This window comes from Camelus dromedarius, chromosome 18 (assembly GCF_036321535.1).
Source record: "Camelus dromedarius isolate mCamDro1 chromosome 18, mCamDro1.pat, whole genome shotgun sequence".
Taxonomy (NCBI): domain Eukaryota; kingdom Metazoa; phylum Chordata; class Mammalia; order Artiodactyla; family Camelidae; genus Camelus; species Camelus dromedarius.
Genome location: NC_087453.1, coordinates 45,298,896 through 45,315,543, shown reverse-complemented (window position 1 = coordinate 45,315,543; position 16,648 = coordinate 45,298,896). Strand labels below are relative to the sequence as shown.

Here is a 16,648-nt window from a genome sequence, read left to right as displayed (position 1 = left end):
GTTGTTAATGTTTCTTTAATATTTTAATTTCATCTAATTTTGTGTTACATCTGTTTGTAATACAAAGCTATGAAAATTAAAATACTTAGATTCTTAAAAAAAAAGCCTACCTTCCTTGTGGTGAGTGAGACGAGCTCGAGCCTGACCGCCCTCCCCCTGCTGTGCCCCGTCAGGTGGACCTGTCCACCCACTGCGGCTTCATGGGCGGCCTGCAGCGCAACGGCAGCACCGGCCAGACGGCCCCCTACTACGCTACCTCGACCGTGGAGGTGATCTTCCACGTTTCCACTCGGATGCCCTCCGACTCGGATGACTCGCTCACCAAAAAGGTAAGGGCCTCCCTGGGGACCCTTCTTGCTGCCCGGGTTGGAGGGGAGGCTCCCCTAGGACAGAATGAAAGCCGTGGTGTGACCCCCGTGGAGACCACTTTCCTCCGGACGCAGCCTTGGGGTTGCTCTCCTTAAGCTGCAGCTGTAGCTGATCTGCAGTGTCCAGCTTCACACAGACTAGATACAGAAATACGTGAAAAGCCATCGATCATTTGAGTCTTTTTAAAAAAAAATTTTTTAATGGAGATACTGGGGATTGAACCCGGGACCTCCTGCGTGTTAAGCATGCACCTCACTACTGTGCTATACCTTCCCCCCAATCGTTTGAGCCTTAAATCCTGAGATCAAGATTTAGGAAAAGTGCAGTCAGTTTACAATATTGTGTCAGTTTCTCATGTACAGCACAGTGTCTCGGTCATGCATATACATACGTGCATTCCTTTTCTTATTCTTTTTCATTAAAGGTTATTACAAGGTATTGAATACAGTTCCCTGTGCTGTACAGAAGAAACTTGCTAAAAAAGAAAAAAGAAAACCACGGTAGTCTCCCCACCTGTCTCCAGCCTCAGGTCCACTTTCCATAGTTAATTAAAAAAAAAAAGATTTAGGCAAAGGAGGGTCTTAAACATTGTTAATTTCAGACGCTCTTTCATGAGAAAGTTATTGCTGTTGGCCTCTCGGGTTGGCCGAGGTCCCGAGCCGTCCAGACACTGGGCACCTCCCAGGGCAGCCGGGGGGCAGCTGGGGAGACGACTGTCCAGTGTCCAGGTGCACTGCTGCCTGGCAGGCCCCCTCGGGCATCCCCTGTGTTCTCCATCCCTGTGGGCTGGGGGGCAGTTTTCGCTAGAGCTCAAAGGAAACCCCGCCTCTGAGGGAGCTCTCCAGGGTCCCCTGTGCTGTTCCACCTGCAGGATGTCCACCTGAGGTGACCTGGTAGAGTGAGGGGCACCCCCCAGGAGAAGGATGTGATCTGGGAAGGAGGTCTAGAAACCTGACCCGTGTCCGCATTCCCGGATGAGAACGTCGGTGACTAGCCTGCCAGTAGGGCAGAGCCCGGCACCCCGGCCTCACCCCCTTCTCCTCCTCCGCGGATGCAGGCAGCTGAGGGTAGTGCCTGATGGGGCCATCAGGCCGCTGATGCCGACTGAGGCTGGCGGGCAGGGGTCCTGTGTGGTGGTGGTGGGCAGGGTTCACGTGTGTATCCAGGTACTTCCGCTTTCCCACCTGTCAAACGAGATCAAACACATGGCCCACAGGCCGTGGAGTAAAACTGCTTAGCGCAGAGCCAGAGAAGATCTCCCACCGTCTGCCCTCGCCGCCCCCCGCAAGTCTGGCTGCATCTCCTCTCCCAGCCCGCCAGGCGCCAACAGATGCTGGCTGGCGGGCGGGCCTCGCTCCGCCTGCCTCGTCTCTCTCCTCCGTGGTCCTGCTTTCTCTTCACCGGGGCCGCAGACATCGGAACCACGTATGTGGCGGGCAGCGGTGCCCATGGACCTCGGCATTCGGGTCCCAGCACAGTCCCAGACCCCCCTCGCCGTGACCAGGTGTGTCAGGGCATGCGGAGCGCGACTGACTGTCCACCCCGGCCATGTGCTGGCTCCTAGAGGAGCTGCAGCCACATCTCGGGTTTTGGTGGCTGCGGTGTTCTCAGCGACGGGGACCTGCCCACAGAGATTCTGTCTCAGATTATCGAGACCCCAGGCGAGGCTCCTTTTTATTTGCCGGACCCTGTAAATCGGTGCTACTCTGCAAATGTGTCAGCTTGCTCTGTGATTTTCTTATGCGTGCAAACTATTTTGTTACAAGATGGGCTTCTATTTTAATTTTTTTTTAATATTTACTAAGTAGGATGGTATCTTTTTTTTTTTTTTTTTTTGAGAAAAGACCTAGGGTTTTCTTGATAAAAACACCATGTTATAAATACTGTTCCAAGGCTTGGCCTGGTTGAAAGGTTCCCTACTGGAACAATCAAAATTCAGCTGATACCTTTTGCAGCTCCAAGATTTAGCATCATTAGTGACAAACTCTCTCTGTCAGCGTCTCACAGCGAGACTGAAAATCAGTCACAGGAGCAGGGGCCCACAGTTCCTTGTCTTGTTCTAACTAAATTGCCCCTAACAGCTTAAAAACGAGCTGCAGGGTTCTACAGTGATTCATGCTCTCCTCTGCCGCTGTCCTGGGGACGCTTTCCGGGTGCAACCCCACACTGAACTCTTGCTCCTTCGCTGCAGAAATGTGTTAGCTCTGGCTAGATTAGATTTTTCACAGCTAATCTAACTGCTGGAGGGGTTTGCAGAGTGGGGACAGGGCTGTGCTATTGGATTTGTCCAATTCATTTGACTCCAGGACTATAATTGCACTGATGTCTTACAAGGCTTTTATAGCCTCAGGCTGGCCAGCCGCATAAAAAACAAATTGGCAGCCATACAGGACGAGTGGGAAGGATGAAAGGCCCACATTATCAGTCTCCAGGCAGCGCTGCTCTGGCAGGAAGTTTCCTGGTTAATTTACAAATAAAACTTAGGTTTTAGGATGGGCACACTGTCAGCTGAACAATGGGGATGTCAGGCCTGACTGTTACTTAGTAAAAGTAGCAGCCGGGCCCACTGAGGAGCAGGACTTCTTCAGTCAAACAGACGACTCCGTCTGGAGCCAGCTGGCGATGTAATGCAATTAGTCTGGAAAGGAGGTCAGCCCTTTAGGTGTGGACCGTGACCAGTGTCACCAGCGCGCGCCGCCTGGCAGCAGCGGGCAGAGTGGGCCAGGCAGAGGGACTCAGGACGCTGTCAGGACGAGAAGCGGGAGGACCTGGGTTGATTTCTCAAGGCTTCGGCGCCGAGCACTTGCGCTGAGCCTCTTGGGCCACGGAAGCAGTGGCTGGCGTGAGGGGCGGCCCCTTTCCAGGACGAGACTCCTCCCTGACTCGTGCGCACGCGTTTCTAATCTGAGGGCCTGGAATCAAAATTCTCTGTAACAAAATCCCCTTTGATGCTTCCCCACTATCCCCTTCTGTTCTGCCGTGGCCGACAACATGACCAGGTTGATTTTACTTGTTTTAACCTTCTTGTGTTCTGGTCGTGGGCAGGAGAGGGTGTGTTCTTGCTCTTTGCTCCATGCTCCGGATTTATCAGCCAGTCGGTCCTGTGGCCTTAGCTCTTAGTTCTGCGAGTTGGCTAATTGCAGTGTGGCGCGTCCCGAGGTCTGAAGCACGTGACACTGAACATTGTGTTACTGCTACTTACAGAGCCGCCGCCCGGGAGGCGGTCTGTTAGTGGGATGCCGTCCTCCCCTGCCGTGGTCCTGAGAACACAGCTGCAGAGTTGGGAGAGGCTTCCTGGGGTTATGTCATTGAGTAACATAATTTAGAAAGGGAAGAGTCACTGCAGACTTTCCAGGATCACTGTGTCACCTCAGAGCTAACGCCTTGCCGCTTACCCGTCTGGATGGAGAGGAGCTGTCACAGGTCCTCGGTGCTGGCGGCTGGAGGGACACCGCATTGGAAGGCTGTTCCCCAGGTGTGTTGTGTCCACGCAGAAGTTGTGCCAGTGTTGCATCGAGGGGCGCGGAACGACCCGGGAGGCTGGCTGTCTCTGCGGGGCTGGAGGTCGGGTGTAAAGGAGGCCCCAGCTCTCACCATTACCTCCTGCTGCTCTAAATTCCTCCCGAGGTTTCCATTTGAAAGTATTCCTGCTTCCGTCGAAAACACGCCGTGAAAGTGCCGCTGGTGGGCTGCTGCCACGATTTTCCTCCCAGAGGACTGGGTTTCAGGGGTGCTGTGAGGCCCGGGCTGGCTTCACTGAGAAGGAAAAAGGAAGGAAAAACAGAAATGAGAGACGGCTGCTTAGTGCTGCTCTGAGAGCCCAGTGCTTTTTTAGAACGATGTATCTAACCGTTCGGCCACAGGTCAGTCTACATGTGGGAGGGGAGGAGAAGGGGAAAACCGCGTGCTGGGCGATCTGACACTTAGAAAGTCCTAGACGCGGCTGAATTTGGCTGCATCATCCTGACTTGTGCTCAGCGCCCGCAGGGGTGTCTGTCCCGCAGCCCACATTCCCACGCGGCTGAATCGGGCGCCCTCCCGTCGGGGCCATCTGAACGTGGCCTCCCCTCACTGCCGGTGCAGAGATGTGGGCGCAGATCTCAACTTGTACAGTCGTCCCCAGGAGAGTGAGAGCAAAGAGCAAGCAAGCCCTGCAGCAAACCCGCTTCCCTTGTGACCTTGCAAATGGAAAGGAGGCCTGTGGGGTCACCTCAGGCGTCCCCTTTGTGGTCAGAAAGTCTGTATATTTATAGTAACGTGTTTTAAATACACAGTATTTCAGAACAGCCGTTTTTATATCTTAAGACAAAACTGGAACAACATGGCTTTTCTTAAAGCGCATCTGATTTTTTTAACATATTTTTATTGAGTCATAGTCGTTTTACAATGTTGTGTCAGATTCCAGTGTAGAGCACAATTTTGCAGTTATACATGAACATACATATATTCATTGTCACATTTTTTTTTGCTGTGAGCTACCACAAGATCTTGTATATATTTCCCTGTGCTATACAGTATAATCTTGTTTATCTATTCTGCGTATGTCTGTCAGTATCTACAAATTTTGAAATCACAGTCTGTCCCTTCCCATCCCCCACCCCCTTGTCAACCACAGGTATGTCTATGAGTCTGTTTCTGTTTTGTATTTATGTTCTTTTTTTTTGAGATTCCACATATGAGTGATCTCATATGGTATTTTTCTTTCTCTTTCTGGCTTACTTCACTTAGAATGACATTCTCCAGAGACATCCATGTTGCTGCAAATGGCATTATATTGTCAGTTTTTATGGCTGAATAATATTCCATTGCATAAATATACCACAGCTTCTTTATCCAGTCATCTGTTGATGGACATTTAGGCTGTTTCTATGTCTTGGCTGTTGTAAAGTGCGTCTGAATTTGGTCCGTCTTAGGGCTCATCTGTTAAGTGAGCTCGGAAGTTAAGACACTTTTTCACAGTGTCGATAGTGACCCTTCCTGCCATGAGTCACAGGACCCGAGGCTCACACCCTCAGTAGCCTCTGTGGTTCGGAGACCTCAGCATTTTAACCTTTATGGCCTAGTTTGCACTGGTCACAGTCTCCGGCCTGCTCAGATGGCCCCCCACGCACTTTCTCCAGCCCTGGATGCATGGTCATCACAGCTGTGCAGGGGCCAAGTCGGGGTGTCCTTGCATCAGACCAGGCTTGGCCCTGAAGAGCGCTCTTGGGGTCCCTTCCTGGGAGGCATGCGAAGCCCTCCTTAGAGAGGCCAGGAGTCTCTGATTGGTCTTGGACGGTATGGCCTTTTTGTGTCTAAAGCCACACACAGGCGGGCTGAAGGGGTTGAGCTGGGATGGGACAGTCACTCTGAGAGCAGCAGGTGGCTGTGGGCAGTGGGGGTGGCCAGGACTGCAAACCCAGCCGAGCTGCCTGGCCTCGCACTGCCGCTGTGCCGGGGCTGGGGGCGCCTTGCCTTCCAGAGCACCCCCCCCCCCACAATGAGTGACCTAAGGATACCATGGCCGTCTCACAGAGTCAGTGGGGAGAGTAAATGGCGTGTGTGTGAACCTACTTTCTATGTAGTGAGGCTCTCTTGATGCTCAGGGCAAGTGCTCACTGTTAGTTTCCTAAAGTAATTTCTGTCAGTAGACAAAAGTAATTTTATGCATGCTTTTTCTTAAAGGTGGTCGTAAGTTTGGTTTTTATACATTTGGTAACAGCTGTGTTATAGTGGCTTCTATTCTGTTCTCATCTTTTTTCTTAATAACCATTGAATTGAGAGTCTTATGATGCTCTATTTAATATGGAATAAAAGACGCACACTGTTAATTGTTTAGAGATGTGCTCAGCAGTATAAAGCATGAGGCTGTGCTGCAGGAGTGAATTAAATGTTAAAAACACCCCGGAGCAGGCCCCGACCCCCTCTGGCCATGGGGTACCTGCGATGCTGACGTGTACCTCTGGACACCCACGGATCCCACGGAAGGGGTGCTGTGTTTTCCACATCCTCCTCTTTCGCAGGCATCAGTGTTGCAGCCTTTCTTGGTGGTGAATTATTTTTGCCTCTGAGTATAATAGTTCAGTTTGCGAGCCACGGCCCCCATGACCGCTGTCCTCTCTCTGATTAACAAAGAGCCGATTTGCCATTGCAGCTCCGGCACTTGGGGAACGACGAGGTCCACATCGTGTGGTCTGAGCACTCCCGGGACTACCGCAGGGGCATCATCCCGACTGCCTTCGGGGACGTCTCCATCATCATCTACCCGATGAAGAACCGCATGTTCTTCATCGCCATCACCAAGAAGCCCGAGGTACGTCCTTAGCACCGTCGCCCTCTGACTCGGCCGGCACTTGCCGTGATCCACCGCAGCTGAAACCAGTGGCGTGAACACGTCCGGGGGGGCACTCGTCCTGTATCTGAGTCACACGCGCTGTGCAGGAGTTAAATAGGAATTGGGATTTTCAAAGAATCATCATGGGCACAGAATTCTATCTTTTATTTCTGGGACTCTGAAAATGATAGACGTTTATGATTTTAGAAAAGGGTTTTAATTTTTTAAATTTTGTAATTAAAAATGGTAATTTTTAAAAAGTTTTTTTTTGCTTTATTTGTTTTTTTAATTGAAGTTTAGTCGATTTGTAACGTGTTAGTATCTGGTGTACAGCATAGTGACTCAGTTACATATATATACGTATGTACATATACACATACACATACATGCACATACTCCATTTCATATTCTTTGTCATTATATGCTCTTACAAGGAACTGAATCTAGTTCCCTGTGCTGTACAGTAGGACCTTGTCGTTTATCTGTTCCTTATACAGTAGTGAGCATCTGCAAATCCCAAACCCCCAACTATAATTTAAAGTTCGGGGCATGTTGATCAATAGTAGTAGCTGTTGGAGGAGCCCGTTACCACAGCCAGGTACCACTGGGGCTGCTGTGGGGCTGGGCCCCAGCCTTGAGGGGCAGGCAGGTGCTGTACGCCGGGCCTCTGCTGCTGGCGGGGGTCGGTCCGGAGAGGCCACGGGTGAGTCTGTGAAGAGGCCAGGCCTCCGCGGCACGGCCCATCCGAGGGTTTTAGCGACGGGAGCACCTTGTCGTGGCCAGCCCAGCCACGTCGGCTGGTACTGCTCGTGGGGACGGCTGGGAGGACCCGGGGCCATGTGCCGGGTGCCCGATTGGCTTCCGTTCCCGGCCTTGTGCCTTTAGGGTAGTTTAGCCGTGCTTTATACAGCAGCCTGTTTTGTTTTGGAATTATTAATGCAGGACTTTCTTTCTATGTAATGTTTTAATTAAACATTTGGTGTATTAAGTCCCTGCTCCTCAAGAAAATGACCGTGTTTCAGCTTGATATTAAATACCACCTTCATTTTCATTCCAAATTGTCCTCCTGAAGGAGCTAAAAGTTACCATTCTAAACACTCTATTTTTTCTTTTTTTTTTTTTTATGAGGGGCAGGTAATTAGGTTTATTTATTTACTTTTATTTGGAGGAGGCACTGGGGATTGAACCCAGGACCTCGTGCATGCTGACCATGCACTCTACCACTTGTGCTACACCTTCCCCCCAAATACTCTCTATTTTTAGTCTTTAAAATAATAGGTAACGATTTCCTGGGATTTATAACCCAATCTAAATTGTCAAAGTTGTGAGGATTAAATGAGCTAAGAAATGGAAAGTTGTTTCAAACAGTGCCTGGCCCAGAGTCAAAGCTGTTGAAGAGGTTTTTATCATCATCGTCATCATCATCATCATCATCATCATTGCTGTTGTTTTTTGTTATAGTTACTACCATGAAAATGGAATAAATAATGACAGTGTGGGTCAACTCCTGAATTCAGGAAAGCCCCACTCTGGCTGGTGAGACAACTGCCATTACGAAACTCTTTTCTATTCAGGGAGCAAAGATGCCAGAAGTTCTTCGTGTTAAATCTTTGTGTTATCTTTAATTCAAGTCTCTGCATCTGCGAAGTTTTCACTTTCGTATAAGCAGATGGCTTTTAGTGCTAATAATGTTTGTGTGTGTCCATGAAGAATAGTACTTTAACAAGAATTAGATTGAAAACTTTAATATTAGATAACCAATGAATTTAGTATCCCATAGCTTTCAAAGCTGGAAAGTGTGTTTCTTTAATACTTAGCATGGATTAACTGGCTTTATTAGTTCATTTTCAGCATGGCCCTCTAAAATGTCATTTAATGTCCTAAAAAGTCACCTTTATTTTTATAGTAGATTAAGAACGTCATTTTCTAGCATCAGAGTGATTTTTAAAAAGGTATTCTACTTATGCATGAAAATAAGTATTAACATGCCTTTTAAAACTCCTTAAAAATATATATATAAGTTTTATGAATTTGGCCATAAATTCTGACAAGATGAACTGAGCAAATCACTTTCTTAATATTTCAATTCAAAAAGCCAAAGGGAAGAGGAGAATGACGGCCAACTGGAAATTTAGTGTCATCCCCACATTTAAAGTACAAACCATTACAACGTAATAAAATTAATCCAGACATTTCCAGGGCAAGTGCGGCTGACCTTTCGTTCACCAACCACTGACCCCAGGGTGAATGCAAGAGGCCTGTGGAGGGAAAGTCTGTTTGTTTGGCTTCGGTCCCTGGTATTTAAATTGCATTCCCTAATCAAATGAAAAGGCTGTCCTCTCTATCAGGTTACAGAATCCATGGCAACATTTGGCCTTTTATATCCATAATGTTAGCCTTTTTGTTTGCCTCTAAGTAGAGACACCTGGAGCAATGTTAACATTAACCGATTTAGCATTAATAGCTTCATTATATAAGAATTTCTGATCAGATAGCTGTTACTTTTGTGATATTGCTTCAGCTTGTATTGTTGTCATTTTTTATCTCCTTGCTTGGCAACCAGGCAATGATTTGCAAATTTTTTTTGTCTTGATTAATTAAGCAATATAATTATCAGTAACCATGATGCAGTCTTTGCTCAACAAAGCTTCTGAGCGAAAACAATGGTAAGTCTGTTAGTATGAATGCATTCCACGCGTCCCAGATGCATGAGGATATTATGGACAATGAGGGGAAAGGCCGCCTGGGAGCGAGGACAAAGGGTGTCACGCAGACTCGACACACTGCACATACCGCCAGGGACACGCCGCGGGCTCCCGGGGACACAGACGCCTCGTTAGATTACAGCTAGTCAGCAGAGATTAATTCTCAGCCATTTGGTGCAATAATTTACCCATTCCCCAGTCTTTTAACTAGCGCTCCTTACCATGGGAGTGAAGGCTTTGTCCTCAGAAGGTTTATTTGACCTTGCCTGCTTCTAGGGAATCTCAACCAAAATCGTTTTTTTCGCTTAGAAATTGTCATGACACCGCTGCTTGAAGTTGAGGAATATTCCTTTCGGGGGGACAGGATGTGCACAAGTTTCAAAGACGACAGGTAGTGTCAGAGGCCTTCTTCCAGCACCTGGGTATTCACGTCACCCGGACGTGGCGCTGCGCTGCGCTCTGAGCGCACTTTCCTGGCCTCTGGGGAGCCATGCTTCTCTAAGAATAATTTTACTCCTTTTTTAGGAGGGGAAAAAAAAAACCTCATCAGTGCACAGAAGTCCCGCTCGCTGGATACAATCATGCATATTCAACTTGTCCTTTTATCCCCTCGGCCTCATTAGTGGCATGGTGACAATGTGGGGCTATTTGTAACGCAAGCTCACAGGCAGCTCTGCTTCTGAGTCCTTTGAAATTTAACATATTTCGCTTTTTCACCCGTACATCTCCCTTAAATATACAAATTATGTGCCTGGCAGAATCCGGCTCCTTTTAATAACACGGCCTTTGAGAGGTGGTACACGGAGGGGGTGAGAGTGTGTCCCCGCAAACACGTAAAACCCTTGCGCCCGGGAGGGTCCGCTCCTTCTGGAGCTTCCTTTTGCACTTTTTGAAAAATAAAGTAAGTAAGTAAATAAATAAATAAATAAAGTAGCTAAGTGAATAAAACCAGTGTCTTTAGCAACATACTTTCTTTGTTAAATTACTTTCAAGGTAATTCCATCTCCCCAAACATTGACGATAGTCTTGGGTCCCAGAAAAGAAATGCTCTCTTGTCAGTGTTCTGGTTTTTCCTACGCGTGTCTCTAAGTCAGCCATCGGGGAAGACTTACCCACAGAGCAGAACACAGGTGACCTAAAGGGTTTTTTCAGATGCGCCGTTTGTCCTAAAGAAAAGTGAGTCCTAAAGCCTCTGAGTTGCAGGGGGTCCCCGTGTGGCTTTCCTTTTTCCCGTAACTGAAAACAGTATTTATTTGCTTTTACGAATTTCGTGAAGGTCGGTGTTAGCGTTTTTGTCATATTTATCTCTAGGCATGTTAGTGACTGGCCAGTGACTCTCTGACCAAAGGGTGGACGTTCCGAAGCAGTGTTGACCAGCGGTGGTTCAGGCCAGAGGAGGCTTTGGGGAAGGGTCCCCATTGGCGCCCCAGCCAGAGTGTCAGTTTTGTAAATGGACAGCTTGTTCCTGTCCTCCCAGCTCTCCCTCCTTGGTCTGGTAGACATCAGGGCCCCTTTAGTCCCTGTGCTGTCACAGCTAGGGGAGGGGCTGTCCTGGGCAAGTCTCTCAATTTCTTTGGACCTTAACTTCAGGTCCAGACGTGGACCTGGAACGTGCAGACTGGGGACCACAGTCTCACTACACCCGTTCAGGGAGTCTAAGTGCCCCTTTAAGAGGATGGGCCCTTACTGGGTCCTCCTGTTGCTGAATGTCCGTCCTTACCCTACATTGCCCTGAGGCTGCTGTTGAGGGAGTTCCTGGCCCCCTTGCAAGCCCAGCAGCTGGTGTGTGTTTGTGTGTGTGTGTGTCCCTCTTCGGGGTGACGGCTAGCCCAGGACCTTCCCCTGAAGCAAGTGGTCCAAGTGCTGGTTAATTAAGGCTGATGCCCTACCAGCCACAGGAGCCTTTGCACGTGTGAGGTCGAGAGGAGCCAGTATCACACCTGTGTTTGGAAGGAAATCTTTTACTAGTGTGGCTTTTTTGTAAAGGGAGTGTGTTTGACTGCACCACAGTTCTGGAAATGTCCTTTTATTTCACATGTGCAATTTTCTCAGCTATTTATCTCAACCCCAACCAAATAACTTCTTTGAGATTAAGTGACACACTTTAAAATATTTTGGAGAATTCTCAGGGAAAGTAAGTTGTTTGGTTTTGAGCATGTAAAGAGTCATTTGTTTTGCAAAGATAGTTGAAAATATTGAATAACCAGAATTCACTAAAGTATGTTATTAAGTGGATTACTGTGATATGTCCTGTTTTAATGATTTATTATTACTGTTACGGGGTTTTTTTTAGTAAAGGAATGACATTGAGAACTTTGTGAAAAGGCAGCTGTCATTTGCAGATGTTGTATCAAATCCAATTTCTTCCCTAATTCATTGCCACTCCTAATTAGAAGAATTCCCTGGATACAAGAGATCTATATTATTCCTTTTGTCCAGTTTTGAAAGACTATCTGAGTCACCCACAAGCAGTTACCAAAGAATAAAGAACATTTATTTGCAAGATAAGGCTCAGTACAGACGGAAAAGCTCCCCAGCCTGTCATTAACTCCTGGTTCTTGTTTTATCTTTCACAACAAGTTGGCTGTTAAGAATTCCTTCTCAATTGGTTTTTCTCAAAAGTTGCTGCTGATTTCCCTTTTTGAATTGGTCTTTGATTTTTAGATCTTCCTGCCTGCGAGCTGTTCTCCTCTTTTGGCCAGAGCCAGCCAGAGTGACCGACAGGAGAGCCCACTTGCTGTCGGAAAGTGGGACAGCCCCCATCCTCTGCCCGCAGTGACCTCAGCAGGAAAGGCCTCCGGGCCCACAGAGGCCCCTCTCTGACCCCTGGGCGTGCTGTCCTGCGCCTCCCCAGGCTACTGCCCACGGTGCCGCCCACCCTTGGCCTTAGCTGGGCGGAACAGGATGGGCGTCAGGTGCACAGAGAACTCCCCTGAGAGCAGGACCCCAGGCCCACCGCCCACCCCACCCCCCAGCACTAGAGGCGCACTTTCTGTGCTGTGCTCGGGGTTCATTCGTTGGGTCTTGTTGCTTCGCCGGCTTTGTCTCCGCATCTCCCTGGTTCCCGGCGGCTTTCAGTGTAAGTCATGGCAGGAGGTGCACTTACTTTTCTAAGGAATGTATTTTAAATAGACTTTCTGAAGTGTGACCTTGCTAGAGGTAGGAGGAAGGGCTGTTCTTTCTTATTTCCTCATTTGTTTGTTGTCAGTGTTGCCTGGTTTTAATGATGTTTGACTGTGAGCAGCTCCTGCTTCCTCCTGTGGAGTTAAGATGCCCCCCCCCCCGCCCTAAGGGGAAGAACTCCTATTTGTCAGCACCAGTAGGACTCACAGCCCCATTCTTCTCTGGTCCCATCTGAGCTTCCTCAGGGCTGACTGCCTCCTCTGCGCCGGAGGCACCGGTCTCAGAACTGCTTTAGCCAGTCTTTGCAGCTCTTACATCTGTGTTTTAACTGCGGAGCCCGGTTCTCAAACCCACCAAGCGGAAGAAGAGCTCAGGCAGCAGAAGCCTGCTCCGGACCCCAGGACCAGCCCTGCCACCCTCTCACTCTGCCCTCCTGGGCACGTCCGTGAAGCGGCAGGCAGACGGCCAGGACACAGCTTGCTCCAGGAACGTGGGGAGGGGCCGCAGACTTGATGACCGCCCAGCGGTCGGCGCCCCAGGAGCTGGAGGCCTTCACTCCATCCTGCGGGCCGCGTGGACCTAGCACACATCTGCTGGAGCCGCCTCATGCCGGCGCTGGGTCGGGCCTGGGGGCCGCATGCTCCTGGAGTCCAAGCCTTAGGGAGCCAGACAGCCGACAAATAAGTAAGGAGCGGCTGAATTAGAGACTTTGAGATAGCAGTGGGTGTTATTAGAAAAACAAGGACAAAAACAATAATAAAAAGTTACTGATAGTATGGCTAGAAAGGAAGCTAATTCAGGGAAGGGGGGTTTTCAGGCAAAATTTGATAGTCCTCTGATTATCCATTTTTTCCAAAAATTATCTTCTGATAGAGATGTATTTATACAACGCAGAGATTGAAATACACAGAAATAGACGTTCTTTCTCAGAACATACCTTATATTTCTCTTAAACTTTTCACCCTTATCTCAAATCATACGATCTTGTTACTTGGGCCCTCATTCGGGCAGTGCTGTTTGTAACACACTGTAGAGATTGCTACAGCGTTTGAATTTCAGCCACTCTGTGAGGACAGTAGGGCTGACCGCACTGCTCCTGGGCTCAGCGTCCGCTCTTGGAGCAAGTATGGTAATTCATCCAAGGAGACCTGGTTTCCGGGCAGCCAAGCCAAGTCCACACTTTGAATCTTTGTAGTCTCAGTCTCTTTAAGCGTAGAAAGGTGTTAGTTTTCATAACTGTATGCAGACGCTTGTAAACAAAGGGCTGTTTATATTTTGTGGTTCTGTGCACACATCCTGTGTACACTTTACGGGCGTACGTGTGGAGTCCAACAGATACTGGAATCCTAGGCCTTTGGTTAAGTCCCCCACCTCTCACACGATACAGGCAGTGCCAAAAAGCTGGACACAAAAATCATGGCCATATCTTTGTGATGACCAGGTGCCCTCAGTTTTTAAACAGGGGATGTGTGACTGACCACCCTCATACACTGCATTCGTAGCTTTCAATGTGGCCGGGTCTCATGGCGGTGTCCCAGTTCCGGAAGCTGCGGGTTATCCATGAGGAACCAGAACAGAACTCGGTTGTTCATTATCCTGCTTTGGGAGGTCAGGATGTCTGCACTGAATCCTTAAAAGATTAATTAATTCCCACAATTCACTTTCTGCGTCCCAAGAATTCTCCCCTGTTGCTCCAACAACCAGATGCATCCTTGTGCCGAGCAATGGTGCAACCTGAACGTCTCTGCAGATGCAGGCTCTCTGCCCTCCCAGCAGCCGGCCAGGAGGACCTGGGTGTGGCAGTGCCTTGCCGGGCCCAGGCCTGAGGAGAAAATCTTCAGGGCTGTGCTCTCTAGGTTTGTGTCTCCTCTCCCAGCTGCACTTCCTTTAGTCACGGAGCGTGTGGTGGGGACTCCACATGCATCCCTCAACTTGTAGCTGGTAAGGAAATCTAGTTTGTCACCAGCTTCGGAGAATCTTGTTCAGCTCTGGGCTATGGTCATCATGCTGGGGGAGGGACGTTCTGAGTCACTCAGAGCCTGAGTTAGTTGTGAATATCCAGGGCCAACAGGGGCCGAGTGATGAGCTGAGGTTGTGACTAGGCCGAATACTTGATGTCGTCTTCCATGAATCTGCCTTGAGTGGGGGAGCGGGGGGGGTGGCACCCAGGAACACCCCTGCCCCTTCTGCCACCGCACAGCAGGGCCGCCTACCCGGGCCGCCCTGCAGCTGCTTCTCTGCCTTGGTGCCCAGTGATTCCGGAGCCTTTAACCAGTGGCCGTTCCCAGTTCTAACCGAGGGGAATCATAGTGCCTTCTTCTGGGATGGGTGCCGCTCCGTTAAGTACTAAAAACTAAAATCAGAGACCAGCATCGTAGGAAAGAAGAAAAAAATTACACGTGGGTCAGCAGGAGGAAAGGGCAGTTCCTGGGAATACAGCAATTTCATGTAAGTTCCCAAGCAGACGAGCATGAGGCTGTGCGCATGTCCTGAGCACCTGCAGCTGTGCCCCGCTTTTGTTTTTAATATTGTTTATTTGTACCTTCTTCTGCGCTTTGCTCATCTTGCCAAAGATCTGTCAGTTAATTGTGTTAGACTTTTGTCAAAGAACTGGCTTTTGGTGTCGGTTGTCCTCTCCCTGTGTGCTCATTTCCATCTCACTAGTGCCTGCTTTTGTCTTTGTTGTTCTTCCTCTTCTCTTCACTTTCTGTGTGTTTATTTTATTCTTTTGGCCTTTCAATACTTCTTGAGATGGATGCCTTTTAAAATTTCTACTTCAATATTTTTATTGACCCCTGAGAGTTTTTTGGTCGTTGTTGACCCCTAAGTGATTTAGAAGTGTTCTAAAATTTCTAAATGTAGAGATTTGTGTCAGTTACCCTTTTGTTTTAGATTTTAACTTAGTAGCTCTTTGGGGACAGAATAGGGATTGTATGATTTCAACCCCTTGAAATTTTTGCAGACTTGCTCTGTGGCCTAGAACAGGGCTCAGCAAACTTTTCCTTTGAAGGATCAGGTTGTAAACATTTTGGGCTTCATGGCCCACATGGTGTCTGTCACAGCTGCTCAGCTCTGTCGTTGCTGTGTGAGAGCAGGTACGGGCGATCCAGAAGGAGTGTGGCTGTATTCCAGTAAAATTTTATTTCTGGACTGATCTTGAGTTTCATAAAATTATCACGTCACAGAATTTTTTTTTCTCAACACTTTTTGAAAATTTAAAAATCGTTCCTAGTTTGCAGGCCATACAGAAAAGGCGCCAAGCTGGAATTGGGCCCCACAGGCTATATCCTTGGCCTGGAATACGGTCAATTAAAAAAAAAAAATTCTGTGCATGCTTGAAAAGAATGCCTTCTGCATCTGTATCGTGTGTGTATCCATTAGGGTGAGTTTGTCAGCTGTGGTGTTCAAATCTTTTATATTCTTGCTAATTTTTTTTAAAAATGTTTTTCTTTGAAACATAACATTAATAAAGAAAAAGGCACAAATTGTAAATGTACAGCTTGATGAATGTTTTCAAAGCAGACAATTTAATATCACCCGGATCTAAACATAGGATATTAGCAGCCCCCAGAAATCCCCCTTATGCCTCTGCCCGGTCACTAATCCCCCGAAGAAATGGTCACTAGCCTGACTTCTGTCATCATGGATTAGTTCTGCCTGCTTTTGAGTTTTCTATTAATGGAATTATATAGTTTGGACTTTTCCTGTCTCTTTCTTTGACTCAGCATTATATTGGAGTCATCCCCATGGTATTACATATAGTTGTGATTTGCTGATTTCATTCCTGTGGGATATTCTATTGGATGAATGTGCTGCAAATTGTGATTCATTCTCCTCTTGATGGACATTTAGTTTAGTGGATTATATGTGACTTGCCTTTTTAACTTTCATGAGAAGCAGAATTTTTAAAAATTTAATTGTCCAATTTTTGTTTTCTTTTTATGATTGGTGCCCTTTGTACCCTAAAAATTCCTTGCCTCACCCAAAGGTTGCAAATATTTTTTTCATATGTTTCCTTCTAGAAGCTTTGTGGTTTTAGCTTTTAATATTTCAATCTATAAGCCATCTCAGTTCTGTGTGTGGTATGGGGTAGAGACCAAAGCTCACTTTTCAGTGTGACTCTCCAGTTGTTTCAGTG

General features: G+C 47.9%; 1 protein-coding gene across 5 annotated transcripts in view; it reads left to right on the top strand.

Annotated features, from left to right (window-relative positions):
* RALGAPA2 (Ral GTPase activating protein catalytic subunit alpha 2) overlaps window positions 1-16,648 on the top strand; it is a 264,651-nt gene that overhangs the window by 175,065 nt on the left and 72,938 nt on the right. For all 5 annotated transcript variants that reach the window (XM_031434392.2, XM_064475925.1, XM_064475924.1 and 2 more), the window contains 2 exons: window positions 174-329; window positions 6,503-6,661. In XM_031434392.2, the coding sequence (XP_031290252.2) occupies window positions 174-329; window positions 6,503-6,661 (315 nt within the window). The remainder of the gene's footprint in view (window positions 1-173; window positions 330-6,502; window positions 6,662-16,648) is intronic.